Source organism: Euwallacea fornicatus, chromosome 2 (assembly GCF_040115645.1).
Source record: "Euwallacea fornicatus isolate EFF26 chromosome 2, ASM4011564v1, whole genome shotgun sequence".
NCBI classification, from domain to species: domain Eukaryota; kingdom Metazoa; phylum Arthropoda; class Insecta; order Coleoptera; family Curculionidae; genus Euwallacea; species Euwallacea fornicatus.
In genome coordinates this window covers 349,157-366,419 of record NC_089542.1, presented here as the reverse complement: position 1 = coordinate 366,419, position 17,263 = coordinate 349,157, and the positions used below count along the sequence as shown (strand labels likewise).

The 17,263-nt window shown below is 38.6% G+C and overlaps 1 protein-coding gene across 1 annotated transcript; it reads left to right on the top strand.

Annotated features, from left to right (window-relative positions):
* On the top strand, nt 1–5,664 carry LOC136350040 (heterogeneous nuclear ribonucleoprotein H-like). The gene is made up of 7 exons (XM_066301566.1): nt 1–156; nt 1,272–1,525; nt 1,602–1,739; nt 2,019–2,157; nt 3,655–3,860; nt 4,229–4,389; nt 4,758–5,664. Exons 2-7 carry the CDS (start codon nt 1,273–1,275, stop codon nt 4,971–4,973), a joined length of 1,113 nt encoding a protein of 370 aa, XP_066157663.1. The 5' UTR covers nt 1–156; nt 1,272; the 3' UTR covers nt 4,974–5,664.
* Nucleotides 5,665–17,263: the final 11,599 nt, after the last annotated feature.

Below are 17,263 nucleotides of genomic sequence, written 5' to 3'. Positions count from 1 at the left end.
TAGTTAACACTAAACTGACAATTGACAAAACCGATTGACAGGGACGCACAAGACTACATCAACCCAGCCGAGAAGAAAATACAAAATTTTGATTTTTATTTTGATTTTCGCACATTTCAATCAGTGTAAAAGACTCACCTCTGTTTCCTACAAGAAGTAAGTATCTGTTAAATAATTGTATTACAACTCCTGCAACTCAATTACACGAAGCTGGTTGCTGGTACCCATAATTGTTTGGTAGCTCATAACAACCATTACTCTCATCTCCCTAAACTCCCTATTTTGCCTTGGTATTTTTATATTTAATACAAAATTCACTACTTAAGATATTTACCTACACTTAGAATGGCTATGACCCATTTGATTCTACTAGTATTTAGGTATTGGTGTTTTGCGCTTGATAGATGCAGATATAGTGACCCAAATGTAGTGCCTCTGACTTGGAATCAAACTTTCTAGTTGGTAGTGTGTGCCTCAAGTAATGAAAAAGTTTTCTGATACACTTTATGAGATTATATGGCCAGCTAAAACAAATAAAAAACTAACGAGCACCATTTACGTTTTGTGAGATGTATTTAAGCTTTATATGTACAAGACAGCATCTAAGTCAGTGTACAACCTGGTGTAAACACTATTATCATTTATAGAAAATTACATGTTTCATTCACTTGAGTAGCTGAAGACTTGCTTTAACTCTTCCATTCAAGTTTTATGCAGTTTTGTTTATTATATTATGCAAGCCTATTTCAACAGGTAGGTAGCCACCAATATTTGAAAAAACAATGATTTTTTCTGTGTTCTTGCAGAAAGTGTCTGGAACTGCTTGACCAAATTTTGTATAATGGTAGTTGCAAGTGAGAAAGTACCATTTGATAGGAACTATATTTTTTCTAAAAGTATATACTGTATATAACTGTAGCTACCTTGTTTGGTAAAAGATAGGACAGTCTTTCAGATAATTAGCATGGGAAAGTAACTGAATATATCAATTTTGTGGGAAAACAGCACTTAGTTCGCATTTCTGCAGTAGTATGAATAAAAATTTAACGTTTATTAGTAATGTAGCGCGATAAGTAACATATTTTATCAGGATCAGTAGCATTTACTATAATTTAAGGATTAACAAGCTTTCTCTCCCTTCTCAAAAATAGTTTTTATATGTTAAATTTTTTGTCTGTGGACAAAGTTTCTCAACAAGGGCAGGAAAACTCGATTTTTTGGCAATAAAAATGTGAGTTTTAGATAAAAACCACTTACATTTTGGTTTATAGCATGTCTGAGGAAATCCCTTACGGCATAAAAGAGGAGCTGGATTATATAGTAAAACTGAGAGGCTTGCCCTGGTCGGCAACGGAAGACGATGTGGCTAAATTTTTGGGTGGGGAGGGCATTAGGGAGGTGCACCTTACTCTGAGTAAGGAGGGACGTCCAAGTGGGGAGGCATTCGTAGAACTTGACAGTATGAGTGATTTGGAAAGAGTGGAGACCCGAGATAAGGAGCATATGGGTTCCCGTTATATTGAGGGTCTGTATTATATTCTCAGCAATTTTATTTGTATTTTGGTGTGACGCATTTGGATACATTTTTCGTGTACCTTTAGTATTTAAAGTCAAACGTGCAGAGATGGACTGGATAGTCAACAGATCAGGGGCTGCGTGTGGAAATGATGATGGGTGTGTGCGCTTGCGCGGATTACCTTTTGAATGTTCAAAAGAAGAAATAGCGCAATTTTTCACCGGTAAGTTAAGTCTATTTTTCTCCAGTTTTCTAAAACAGGATATACTATATTTGCGTTATAGCGGTGTTTTTTAAATCTCCCAAATTAGTTCGGTTAACTTTATTGGACCAGCTATAAAAAGAATCCATCCTAATCGGGAATATAAATGAGTTTTTCTAAATTTAAACTAAATTTAATTAATAAAATTCGACCTAAGGTTGTTAGTGAACGATATCGGTCTAATGGCACTAATTGGGGTAATAATTCAATTTGAAATGGGTGGTTGTATTTTTTGGGTAGGGTTGGAGATAGTGCCCAACGGTATAACACTGCTGACCGACTACGCGGGGCGCAGCTCAGGGGAGGCCTACGTTCAGTTTGCGAACAGGGCAGTGGCGGAACGGGCTCTCGAGAAACACAGGGAAAAAATCGGACACAGGTGGGGTAAGGGCGTAGGCCTGGAGAGATCTTTTACGTATTTAACTTAGAGTTAAGCATGATTGTTTCCACCCGTAAATTCGACTTTAGCCATTTTCGACCTGTTTTCTTGTGGAATTATTTTGGCTAAATCATGCTTAAACAGCCAAAGCTTCTCTCTTGAGGTCTGCGAGACTTAGGGCTGGGATGGGAATGGAGGGCGGGGGGTCACCCGTGGCACGCTCATTGAGGTATTATTTAACCTTAATTGTTAATAGTTTTAATGCGTTTTACGATTCAGTTATAAATGTTTGCGCGTTCGAGCCCGAAGGGACATTTTGGTTAATGCTAAATTTGGTTTATTAGTTACACAGACAAAAACACAATTAACAGAAACCGTCACGAAATGAAAGTTTTCCTTCCAAATTATAGGAAAATTCGCTAAGATGGATCTAAATAATTTGCCTGTGACTCGTGGTCAAGAGATTTTTTAAGATAACTTAATATTTTATATTCGAAAGACTGTATGTATTGTATCGTAACGTTAAAGATAATTCCTTAGTATATTTCAAGACTCAGCCGAAATCAATCATTTTCCAATTCTGTTACTTTTTCATCGTTAATGTCACACAGAGTCGCTCTTTTAAATAGACTTTTCATTTTTAATTGCCAATTATCGATATATATTTCCCATCGCTAAGAGCAACCCAATTTTTTTAATTCCAGTTGAAATTTCTCGTCGTAACGTCAAGTTTCTATAATGTTTCAATTACCTGTCAAAATTGTCATTATTTAATGTAGGCGTTGGTGCTAATGCTTTTGTCATCAGCTGTCACTGTCACGAACGTTCCCATTTTTAAGCACCTATTGGTTGAAGTTTTTTTTATAATGATGTCACTGTCCGATAGGTCGAAATGGCCTTTGGTATTAACCTTGCCGTTATTGTCGAGTATCTTCATCAATTGTTATTGGCATTGTTATTTATTGAGGTGTGTCTGACATCCTCGGGTGCAGGGGGGGCGTCTACTTTGATGACATCACCACCGTCTGAAAAGTGAAAAGTTGCACACTTTCATCACTGGTAAAGGTCAGGCGTTGAGTCTTTTTTCCTGCTTTCTATGTTAGTAAGGGGTGCTGAGGAGTTTCGTTGACACATATGGCAATTTAATAAAATTTGTGGAAATTAGGTTTAGTTTTAGTTTTTTAAAATGATTATTGATGACTAATACAAACAAATCCTATATAAACATGTTTATGCTCATACACATGTTTACTCACAAACCTGATTGAAAAAATAGGCAACACCACATCTACTTTCAAAAGGAAAATTCACAATGACAGATAAGTCGACGTTTTCCGGGATCTCTAACTCTGTTGATTTTATACAGGGTCCTCATTGAATACTTATACAAAGGTTATTGTTTGCACTTTTTTTGTTTGTCGGCAGATTTCTAAATTATTTAAAAAACTAGAAAATATCCTGGTTTTTTGACCTTAATGGTTTTCCTATTCACCCCAGGTACATCGAAATATTCCGCAGTAGCCTGTCAGAATTAAGCGAAGCTTTAGGCTACGCTCCACGTAACGGACCTCCCACCAGGGGCCCTGCAACGACCTTCGGTAATCGACCGGGGCCCTACGACCGCGGTGACCGTTTTGGTGGACCGGGAGGAGGCAGATTTCTTCCTAGAGGAAATCGAAATTTCAAAGGAGCCAATCTTGGCGGTAGGCATTTTGGTTTTTGGGAAATTAAGTAGGAAATATGATTACCCATGAAAGACAACAATAATACACTCATTTAGAACGCCCCATCAGCACAAATTTTGGGTAGTGCATGTGAATTTGATTTTTGCATGACGTTAATTGTGGATAAAATGTACAGAAAATTGTAAAATTGTAGGATAACTCAGACCCATTCTAACACAATCAGACCATTGTGATGAATCAATGTTAATACTTACGGGAATTTTGATTGTTTGCGTCCAAAAGCGTGACCCACACCGCGAACATTTTCACGTTACGGCGTACTTACTAAATGAGGGTATTGGAGTGGAGTTTCGGATTTCCATCTGGTAGCATTGTTTCTTCTTAAGATAACTATTGGGTATCACAAAACCGGGGCCAGGCAAGGGGAGCTGCACCACCAGTAAGAAACACTCCGGATAACACATGGAACTCCACTTCCGGGGTTCAAAATCACTGCATCCACATGAGGGGCCTGCCCTTCAGGGCCTCACAACAAGACATATCGGAGGTAACCTCATCTTTTTGTTTTGTTTGCCAGAACCCATTTTCTTTCCGCATCAGCCTGGCGTGTAGGAATATTCGGAAGAAACTTCAACATGCTCTCTCATTCTCTATTCGCTATGAAAGTGGGTTATATTTTTCCTCTATATAAATATTAAGGCAGTGACACTTTGACAGTAACGGTGGTGGAACTTGACAAATCAGCGAGGTTAGAAATGCTCATTAAAGCGACATTACCGAATTTCTAACCTCTACCAAATTCAATCACTCACTGTTCATTTTTGTATGTAGGGGAAAAATTTCTACCTTGCGCAACGAATTTTAGATTTTTAACCACTTGGATTGACAAACACAAATAAATAACATTACTTCCAGTTCTTTAGTCCTGTACAGCCGGCTTCTATCCATATTTTGACTGACCACATTGGACGCCCCTCCGGCACAGCAGACGTAAGCTTCTCTACGCACGAGGATGCCCTCAAGGCCATGTCCAAGGACAAGAGTCACATGTCGCACCGTTACATCGAACTATTTTTAAATTCGTCTGAGGCGCAAGCCCCCATTGGGACTCCCGCCAGATTCCGGCGTTAAATGGTATTCGTCGGCGTCTAATAGAAATTGTATTGAAAATGAGACTTATTTCAGTTTACTTAAGTTGTAAATTTACTGTGTATGTGTTTAACACTTACATTATACAGGGTGTCCCCCGATTGACATTATAAGAGGTTAATGGAGTAAAAATTTTAGAATTTTATTTCGAAATTCTGGCATTAAACTGTGTTTGTTACGAAACAAATTTAAAATATATTTTGAGTTTTTGAAAATAAAGTAGGACTTGCCAGTGACGCAAAATCCATTTTCCTTTTAGGTAAAGTGCCTTTTGCCTTCATAATTCGGCAAAACGTTACTAAGGAAACTTGTTCAGAGCAAAAAATTATGAATGAATGCCCAATTTCGTCCAGATCTGTCGATTTTGTTCAAAACCCTATTTATTAAATTAAATAACGTAAAAAAACTTATTTACGAAGCGTTTTACTTTGTTCAATATAATGTCCGCTATTTTCTGCACATCTTTCTATTCGATATCTGAATTCTTTGAAGCTCTTCTGAATTTCTCCCATCTGCTTCAAATTGGTTCCATAACAAGTAGGGCTTATTCCCAGAATCTCAAGATTAAATTCCAAAATTTTTAGTCCACTACGCGTCTTGAAACACCAATCGGGGGACTCGTGTATTTCTCTTTATTGGGACTGGTCAAGGATTATATGAGATTTTTTAGGTGGTTTTGTGATTTTTTTTGTCCTTTGCGGGAAAGATTCTTGTTTGCTCTATGCGTTCTGAGAAGAGAGGGTGAACTCTGCGTTTTGTGTCGGTTTTAGGTGTATTTTGTGCGTAGTTTTTCACCAACGACTTGTTCGGTCAAGAACTCCAGATGTTCGCTGCCATACGATATTTCTCATAAAAAACGAAAACTATTTAATGCTGGATTAAGATGTCTTCCAATACTCTATTTTCGACATGAAAGAGAACAGTGGTTGATCCACAAGCTGTAAAGCGACAACAACGAATATCAGATGTTTCTATTTGACATTGTTGACTTGAAGGAGAAGTCATCATGATGACACAGATAGAACGACAACCCAGAAAATCTACCATAGATGAAAATGCTCCATATGTCACAATCACACGAAATCGTCCAGAGACACGTTGAACTGACCAATATCACCCAACTAAATCGGTTTAATGGGGCGTCACACTGCAGAATAGTTTGACGAAGTACCCTGCCGTATTCTGATAGACTTTTTCTTCTGGTCTGAATTTTGGCTAGAAGGACCATATTTTGGTCTTGCTGATGGATAACTTCGAATTGGTTGAAGAATCGAAGAACCAATAGCCCGCTTGGGATAGTTGATGGTTGTAAAACTGTCGAGATTTTCACTGAATGACACGTTTTCTTTTAAATATGTATATGTAACGTGTAGCGGGCAGTTTTTATCACCAATTTTGACGTTATACAAAAGTTACTTCAGTCGAAAGAGACATTTTCGGAAACGGGAATTTTCAATAACGGTGCATGTTATTTTGAAAAAAAAAAAAAGAACGAAAATCTGGATTAGAGCTCCAAAGTTGACGAAAATGGAATGATGAAATAAAATATAAACCAAAATTTAAAAATAAATTGAAATGGTCATTAGCTTCATATTATTAACATCGAAAATACACGTTCGCAGGCTAACTATGGTCGTGTTTACAAGTGCACGTGAAAGAAGAGAACCCGAGTGGCAAATCTCACGTTACTGTCGCTCGTTGCCATGTTAAATATTTATAGCCATACCTGCGTTTCGACCAATCGCAAACCCATCTTTCTTAATGGAATTAATGGATCTATGGCGTATCGCGTGGGAAAGGGTAAAAAGGGTGGGTCTTTGGACGGGAAGTTCGACCTTCCATTGGAACAGATCGAGTTCTACTTTTCACTTGAAAATGAGTTCGACTTTGACGAGCTATCGGACGGTAGGTGACTCTGCAGGTCAATTCAGTATGTATTAATGGCATTTTTTTATTGGATTTCAGCGATGAAATTTTTTGTTTTTACGATTTTGGTAATGTGGTAGCGTCTTCACGCTGTAGCGTTTATCTTAAAAAACTTCTGACGTATGTAGAAGTATGCCAGTTTTTGACGGATGGTTGTGCGTTTCTTTCAAAAAACGTCACACTTTGACAGATTTGCGCAATTTAGACGGACAAGAACTTACATATTTTTAATTTCGATAGATATTCGAATTTATTGGAAGATAATGATTAGGTGTCGGTTTGAGGCGACGTAAATTCATACGCCTCGTTTCCATTTAAGGATCCTGCAATCCAGATTGAGATGAATTGTAAATGTTCATTTATTCGTTGATGATTAAAACTTTTGCTGTTAAATGATTTCAGAGATGTGGTGACATCGGCGTGCTCGGTATTTGTTTTCAAAGACGCGAGTATATAATGTTTTGACATTCAGTTTCTTCAGTAGAAAGAAATGTTGGTTGGTAATGTAACAATTTTGACATACGTCAAATTTTAGTTTCTCATTGAGTATTAACAAAATTTCGATTTTAAAAATTTTTTTAATGAGATTTTGGAATTTACGATTAGTGATAGGTCATGGCGCAGCTAATTATTGCTTAGCCCAGAACGAAGGTAGCTCGTGATAGTGCTTCCACACAGCCTGATCTTCATCGTAATGTTGGTTTCCTATTCGGAAAATTAACTAACTCCGTGACTTCCAATCGGTTGTAATTTTTATATCTGAATGTTTTTCGAATGCTGAGAGGGTTTAGGGTTCGGATCAGTGAACTACATATTGGTTGCTAGGTGGCACTGCTCTCCTCATTTCTGGCATTAAGAATTGGGTTTAAATAGACCGAAACTTCTCATGGAATAAAACATCTAACAGCTAAAATCATCATTATTCTTTGTTTATTCTGAGAAAGTGGCAACCTCGCGCTTGGTATTTGTTTTCAAGATGGACGTCAAGTTTTGACACAACTATTTGAGCAGATGAGCGTCGTTGCCAGAGTGTGTAACAATGCCAATGTTTTCCCTTAAACTTCAGTCTCATGTTGAATTTCAGTAAAGAATATTGTTATTCCTGTATTTTTTAGATTTTCACATTTTTTATCATCGTTTTTCATTTACAATTTTACAAGTGGTCACGTTAAAAATTAAGACATCAGAAGAAGAATGCGGTATTACCTGTTCATCCTCTGACGAATTCGGGTTGAAATTCTATTGATAAATTGATGAAGAGTGACTATTGCTTTTGGGAAGTGAAGGAATCATTGGCGATGGGTGTTCAAGGGGTATAATCGTTCATTATACGGTGGTTAACGTCTTGTTAAAACTCAATTAATCAACACGCTGATTAGGAGAGGGTATCTGCGACTACACAAACTTAACCACGTATGAAATGGGATTTTCTACATTATGCATTTTCTATGTTGGGAGTTCAAAAGAGCTGTAATTCCCGAACTATCCGATTTATACAAAGTACAATTTATAGTTCTATCAAAATGTTTATTGTTCACCAACTGTCCAGCGGCCCTGAACCCATTCATTGTAACGAATTCTACTTACACATCGACTAATTTCACTTCCTATTATTATCATTTTGTCGACTTCATCATGGTTCCTCCCCTGGTACCATCAGCACTAAAAAACGTATAGATTTAACTCAGCGCCAAGTCATTTATTTTATGTAGATAAGAAAAGTAGCTACTGGGCTTGCTGCCAAGTCATCTTTGGGTCAGTTAAAAATTCATTAAACAGAGTGACTCGGCGAAAATCTTTGGTAGTGGTACCGGGCCTTTACACTTTATTCATAAGATCATCTTACCTGTCGACACCTCAGTGGGCGCCATTAATATTGTGTATAATGAGAACATCATGTTTCCATTTTGCACGGATTTTTCGATGGGAGAGAGAGAGTTCAGTTCAGCTGGTACCTATGCGATAGCGTCAAGAAGTTGTACCCCTGGTGTGCGTGTGTGAAGCTCATCATTAACGACAATATGCAAGGGCTCAGTGCATTAATTTGTGCTCATTCTAGTGGAATGATTACTCGTAAAACTCAAAAAGTATCATAAATCAGTCTAAGTCCGTAAAACATCTACTGAGTTTTTCAATGTTAAAAATCATTTACAGGTGTAGGGACCTACCTGAAATTCAATTAAACTTATACATTTAGTCAATAAAAAAGGTAAGTGGGTACTTTATATGTGTTTGCATGCCGCTGTCTAAAACATCGATTTAATTCGATTTTGGCGTGTGATCGTTGTTATGGCAACGTCCACATTGGCAGATTAGACGGTAAATGCAAAATTATGTATTTTACATTTGCAGAAAAAGGTAAATTTAACGCCCTAGAAGCGCACTCACACCTAGTATATAATTTCTGAATGCAATCTTATGAAAATACATTGCGCGTTCGGAAATCATATCTTTGGCGTGCGTGTCTCTAGTTCGTAATAATTTCTCAACAAGTGAGTTTATAGTAATTTTCCGTCACTTCTAATTCCAATATATATATATATATATATATATATATATATATATATATATATATCGTGTGGTATCTCAATATAACATATTTAAGAACGCGCACTGTATTTTCACAGGATCCAGCGTTCGGGGGTAAACAGATCTAACTGCATTTTTTGCTAACGGTAAGCACCACTAAGTACCTATCTTTGTGGTGAAATCCATTGGCGTAACTTGAACTTCACTACTTCATATAAAAAAAATCGCAACTGAACTTATTAAGTGCACGTGCGCCTCTGCCTCTAGGTAGATCGAAGTGATATTTTTTCGGATAACAAAGAATATCCAAAATTTGTTTCTGTGGAGTATCTTCAAAATATTCATTGCCATTTTCATTATACATTATTCATATATTAGTAACTATTTAAAAAATAAGTGCATTATCGATGACGATCAATAATTGAGACGTTTTTAACTTAGTTAATACTCAGCAGCTGAACAGAAGTCAGCGGAAGTAACTTCTAAACGTCTTTTGGAAATAGTCTTAAAAGGAATTTTCAAAATTAACAGCCAAGCCCGCGCAAATCATCGACATTGTAGAGTTCATTAAACACGTCATCTACCGTAAATATATCTTAATCTTGTTGGTGTTCATTCGGTAAAGTTGTTCAAATTTGCTGCTTTCTACTCATAAAAGCTAAGGCACTCAGAGCGCATCCACACCGAGTGTGTAGTTCCTGTACGTGACATTATATATCAGATACGTGGCCGCGTTCAGGAATGATAACTTTGGTGGACTTGTATAAGCTTGTAACTTCTGAACGAGTGGATGTGTGGTCATCGCTCTTGTCGACATTGACAAGCCCATATGTGGCACAATCTTGTAGTCGATTATTGGAGGCAATTTCTACACTCGCGTACTCCTGGTATCGTGTCATCCTTAACCTTTCATGCTTAAAAGTGCGATGAAGAGTTTATCTCTTTTTTTCTCTTTCTTTCGGTTTTTTACTAACCTGAACATGACGCTGTCAATGAATTACACGGCCGCGTTCGGTAATTACATTCCGGGTGATGTAATTTCTAATCAACTAAGTATATTGTCGTAATTTTTCTCGGCAAGAAGCCTGGTCAGCGTAAAACTGAAAGATGACGCTAATTCTAGAGGTTTTACGAAGAATCCCCAGCTATCGGGAAATATTTTTGCATTAATTCAACATTAGCATCCAACACGTAGTCCATCGAGGGCGATTTTTCGATTTTGATGGCGATCAGGATTGTACCTCTCTTTCCTCGCAGGTGCAAAACCCGAACCTGCGGCCCATCTAATGTGATTACATGCGTCGGACATTCTCTGAAACTGTCGAAAAAGAGCGGATCCCTTTTGTTGGTGATGGAATGGATCTCGAGGAACATGACGTGCATCGGCATCGACCCCAATGCGGCGCCACAGGCCGTTGCGCCCCAGGTCGTCACGCAAACCATGCACGCACCTTAGTCACGAGGCCTCAGGCACCTCGGCCGACCACAAGATCGCCGGGGTTCTCAATTGAATTCGGCACGAAATGTCATTGCTTCTTGCACTCGTGAAAACCTCGAGAAAATTACGAAATTACGGGAAAAAATTCCATCCAGTTTCATTTTTTGGAATTTTAAACCGACAAATTCATATAGACAGACATGACTTAAAGAGGACTTTACGACTTTTAAGCTTTTATGCGCATATGTGTCTCCAACCCTGTACATAAATCTCTCTGAACAAAGTATCATTTCTCTTTGGTCCTCTCGTATGCCCTGTTCTGGGCTTTCTCTCTTGAATTAAACACATACCTAGTGTTTTTCTTGTAATATTTTAAATGCGGCATTGCAGGAACAATGGTACAAATGAATATTAAGTTCTGGAGGGTAAAAGATAGAGTAATGCAACTGTTTGCTTTATAGCATTTACATAAGTGTCGACGTTGTTTTCTTACATCTTGTATCATGTCAACAACTCCTTTCGGCCGTTAAGTACCAATTTTTATTTAATAATGATTAAAAAAAAAAACGATGGTTTTAAATCTGGACTTCGTGGGGGCCACACATATTTTCTGCTCCGCGGAACCGTCGCTGAGCAAAATTCATGTCCAGGAACTCCCCGACACGAACATATAGGGTAATGAGCAGCAGTTCCATCTTGCACAAATTATGAAAATTGTCTTCAGGCTAGAGAAACATTTGCCAAAACTTAGAGGTCGTTTCTGAAGAAGTTCAAGTACCGTCCCCCATTCAGTTTTGCCGGAATGACAGAGAAGCGGACTGCTGGGAAAAAAGTAGTGCTCACGCTCAATCCGAAACATATCAAAGAATTTCGAGATTTCAAATGAGCTAGAAAAAGGACATTTGGATAAAATTCACTCATCACCTTGGACAGGGGCCAAGTCATGTGGTCGAGATTTCCGTCCCGCAAAATGACGTTATCGACGGCTTATCAGCCACGGTTTTCTAAAAGCAGCTAGATATTGGTCCCACCTCTACAAAATGGCTGAAATTTTGAGAAATATCAAATGCCCCAAGAAACGATTTATTTTTTGAAACTCTAACGCTAAATACTCGTGTGTCCCATGGTTTCTGGGACGCCCTGTATAAGTTTTGCGTTAATTATAGGCACCACCACATGACGAAGACTAAATATAATTTTGCGAGAGATGATATCAGCATTATCCATCATAAAGGCGACATGACATCATGAAGAAGGAATAGTCAGAGGGGACATTCTAGTTATTTTTACAAAGAATATGTGCGATTTTTTTTTCATGAAAAAAATTTTAAAGTCCACTTGAACTCGGTCATATTAATTCACACTTGCGTTAGATTCCTAATTACGCCAATGCGATTCTTTCCATGAAATCCAGTGACGTGCAATTCTGAATGTTTATGAAGTAACTGTGAATCTACCTTTTGGAAGTTTTTCATATCAAGAACCAATTAGAAAAAATTGTACAATTCATCTGGTACCACTTTAACGCACGGGCGGGTTTTTGATGATGGAGCCGTGGAAGATCGGTACTCCTCATTGTGAAGATAAAGCGGGAGTATGGACCTCGCAATACGGCACGAGAAGTTTCGATACTGAGGTGTTGACGTAAGCAATGAGAGAATCATCGAAACTGCAGAATATCATTTGCGATAAAGTATCAGGAGAAAATGCCAAGAATTTTGCGCGTACGTTAATGGATCCTTCGTTTCAGTGGTGGTTCTCTCCCTATCACCTAATGGGCTCGTTAGCTGATGGGGTTAAATCGTTGACAATGAACCTGCTCCGGTTTTCTTAGTTTGACCAAACTATCATTCTGCTTTACATTACAAATTACTACCTTTGCGGTCGAGTTCGATTTATGTTAGATTCCTTCGACTAGCCGCCAGTCAGACGTCAAAATAATCGGAGAAAGGTGGCGAGCCCCCGGGTGGCGGCCGAACCAAAGAACCAGAGGTGTGTTTAACTGGCGCCGCTCAGACCCAGGTAGAAGACAAGAACCATCGGTAACGAAGCCGAGGAACACGGTGCATATTTTGCTACTGTTAATCTTATCATCCTCGTGTTTATATGTTACATTGTATGCATATTAATGACACATTATTAATGTCACAATATATTAAGGTTCCAGCTAATACGTGCCAAACAAATCGTCGATCGGTGCCTTCTTACACTTGTAAAAGATCACGAGATTTGTAAATGAACCATTCTGGTTGCCATCAGCGTTTGATCTTAATCTCAGATGGATTTTTGGTTTGTAGCGGTAGATGCATGGTTCTTTTGATGGTGCCGAGATACAGGACGGTCTAGGTATGGAACCTGCTGCAAATCTGGGGTTTTCTTACAATGCTACTTTACGACTTATTCCGCCGAATCGACCGAGTGGGTGGCCAGTGCTCATGTGCGTATCGAAGAAACTTGGGTACCAACGTTCGAAATCAAAAAACCAACGTAGTTAAACTTCCTGGAAGGTGTAGACTCGCAAGCGCCCATGGATAAAGTAACGTTGGAGTGACATACCAGTTTTTTTTTTTAATAGATAATTAATTGGAGATCAATGATTTTTAGATGATTGGAATGTCCCCACCACTAGACACGTTTCGTACTTTGCACCTTCAGTCAATAGACATTTTTTACTTCAATCAAACGACGAAGGAAGACTTGTTTGGTGATAAATATGCCTAAATCCGTAGCTCTTTTCCTTACTTTAGCTGGTACCTGCTGAACACCACCAATGACGACTTCTTGGGGAAACCATCGCTTGATGGTCTGCAATATAGTTGGATACCTGTACGGCCTCTCCTGATTCCCGCTCCTATTTTGTTAGTGATGGTGAGAATTTTGTTTGATCGCCTTTTTAAACATATTTTTTATTTCCATGGAAATCCTGTGAAGGAAATAATATCGGACATCCCCGACCTCCAAGAACTTGAAACTCTCTGACCACTACTTTTCACAGCGAACAGCAAATAAGTACTTGCAGGGAGCACTGGTTTTTTGACTGCAGTTTCTGTAGGAGACCTTCAAGATGTCTTTTTCAATAAGATTTAAGTCGGAGTAACCCCGAATGGAGGTTTAGGAGCATCGATTACGAATTTGCTAAAAAAAAAGTTAGGCGTATCCGAAGAAAAAACATAAAAAAATGATAACTGTGAAATCTGGAAAAAGCATAACTGTAGGAGGCTTTGGAATTGAAGAGCGATGCGAAACAATGAAACAAAAGAAACGTTCTCAAAACAAGTGACAGTGATGGAAACTATGTAGACAACTTGGTTTTAAGCGACAATTCGGTAGAAAATGGGGAGTCTTATTTTACGAATTTTGGGAGAAAAAGAAGTGTTGAATTAAATACCAGAAAAGGAAATGGGACAATTCTGTTACAAGGAAGGGAGATTTCGTACTTGTGACACTTGCGATGAAATCACAATGAGGGCCTACATTGAAGGAATAAGGTGAATGCCAATTCGTTAATGGTTAAAGGTTAAATCTTTAAGGAGGGAAAGAAACGACCGTTTTTTGGATTCAGATAGTTAAGCTACATAATATATACAGGAATTTTTTAATAATTAATATATATATGTCTTCAAGACGGGGGCGATTTTACTGTTTTTATCAAACGTTTTTTCTTTAATGTGAAATGGCTTATTTTCGAAACATTTGCCTCGTAATATTTCAATAATTAAAAAAAAAAAACAAAAAAACAAAAAAACAAAAAAAAATTATTTCGCCTCTTGACTACGGGAATTTTTTTTTTTTAATTTGTCAAAAAGTCGGCAAAAACAAAGCTCTATCGGCTAATATAGATTAAAGGTGGTCACAAGTTGATGAAGAGGGGCCCAGGTAGAGGACGGTACTCTATAAGAGACCTCCTGGGGTTTGCGTAGCAACCAACACATTGTAAACTAGTTTAGGGGTGTCACATTAAAGTCGGCGATAAAAGAGGTGATACACTAGGTCTCGACAGGATAATTAATACTCATTTATTTATTACTTTCAATAAACCGTAAACATTTCACTGTTACGAGTCACTTTTTCTTTCGCGATGTGGTTTGTAACTTGTCGCATAATGTCTTCTTAACAGGTGAAATTGGTCGTTTAATTGAGAACTACATCGAAACAGGTGGCTCTAAAAAATATCACTTTCTTGGATGAGTATGTAATTAAATCGTCGTTTTATTGGTCCAAAGGCTTCAGAGTCTGAAGCTTTGAAGAAGTGAAACAACGACCGACAGATGTGTATATTGGAAGTTTGTAACTGTTGTTAGGTCAGATTCTCTCATATCAGCTTTTTTGGCGTTCCACCATCGGCCCGCTTTGTACGTCCCTTACGTGGCTCAGAAGGCACAAACTAAGCTCGTTCCAGTTCAGAATTAGCAATAATCGAAACGTTTGAACAGGGGCGATTTTCGAAAATTTGCGCGTTCTTAAAAATTTCGTCAATTTCGGAAATTTTTTTAAATCTTTGAAAACTGTATCTATTTTCGAAACCTTCAGATTAAAAAAAAAATTAAATTCTTTTAAATGACGTAAATATTTAAAAATTTATAATGCGCAGGAGGTTCCGGTAACCTCTCCACAGTTCAAAACATTCACTGTCGATGAAATCAGATCACAAAGTCAGATCACTTCTCCATTTGTTGCTGCATGAACATTTGTTTATCCAAAGTTATCTCCACGAATTCAATATATTTGATACGAAAACCCAACAATGCTCCTGGTATATGCAAAATGTGCCAGATTCCACGCTAGTTGCGAACCTCTATTTTATCAAAATTGATTATTTCCACAAATGTAAAAGAAAGCTTTAATTAGATTGGAAAGACCGTTCAGAAGGGTTCGAGTTCAGCATCAAAATTTCTGCAGCTTAGCAGCTGCATCATGCAGGCCGACGTACTGAGGTGATTGCTGCACTTCTCGGTTGAAGTCAAAACCTCATTCGCAATTCCCTCGAAAGATCTGAGAAAATCAGTCGATGCCTACGATTACATGTAATTTATAAAGTTCGATTCTGATGAAAGTCCTTTTTTGCCTTACTACTGTCTTGCGGACAGTTTAAAGCTGATGATGAACTTCTCGAGCCAGCGGTAATCTCGACTAGTTCTTTCAGTTCAGTAGCTTCATGGGGATTCTAATTTCGTTTTAAAATGCCTGCGGGTTAGAAGCCTAAGGCAATAACCTTTCTTCTGGCTGTGAAGTTTCAACGGAACCTCCATGGCAGAAAGGGCTCAAATTTAAATAGATGTCTTCACTTTCAGATTTTACCAGGTCAGGTATCGCGACATTGACTCAGGTAACTACGCAGAATGGTTCAGTTTCTGGTGGCAAATCGTCACTGTTAGGGGCCCGGTCAGAAATGAGACGCTGACTCGGCATCACCAACGTCATCGTTATACGAGTGTTCGGAAATGGTGAGAATTCACAGTTTTCCCGCTCATAAACTTTAGCTCGTTCGCGGATCGACTCAGAGGACTCAGGACACACATTGTGCGCCATTTCCCATGGGGCTTGTTTGAAATCTCATGAATGCAACATCTGTGGTATGAGAATGTAAAGCGACATCTCGGATAGATAAAAATGCATCCACATTATTGAACTCTGATTATGAAAGACGCGTTTACCCACTTCTTTTTTAATTAGGGGATTTAAGCTTGATGATGGACTCCCTTCAGAAGATCGAAAATATCCAGTAAAATCTCTGCAGCTCAGAAACCGCGACGCGCTACGTCGTAAGTGAACTATAGGCTCAGATGAGTTCTGCCGCTCGCGCTTGAAGTCGGACTCTTTGATCTGATAAAGTTCGTCCATGTCTCGGACACGTAGGAAATCAGGCCGTTTCTCAGGTTACTTTCGGGTTCGAGATTAGAGATCAATTTAGTCACGCAGTTGGGAGACGTGTCAGGCCGACTATCGCAGTGAACAGATCAATTGTGCTCTGCGACTCAGAAGAGTTAAAAATCAACGTGAATTTCTTTCACCAACATTTCAGCCGAACCGTCGCTCAGGGGTCTCAGGTTCTTCAAGGAGTCTCGGAAACGTTCAAAAAATACGAGCCGCAGTTTCTGCAAGGGAATCGGTATCAATTTCGGAAAAATGACGTGTGGTCCAGAAGCGACCAAATGTGTGTAGACGCCGAAATGGCTTTTCGATTTAGGGAAAAAACGCTGAAACTACTGAGGGGGGGAGAAAGGAGGGAAGCTCCAGTATCTCAAAAGTCATCGGTAATTGAGGTTGAGGAAACTGTCTACGTGTGTCTGCAGATTTCCTGGTTCTTTTGCCGTTGTTAGAGCGCTCGATTTTCCCATTTAACCCATCCTTTCGACAACTTATTAATACAAGAACCCAA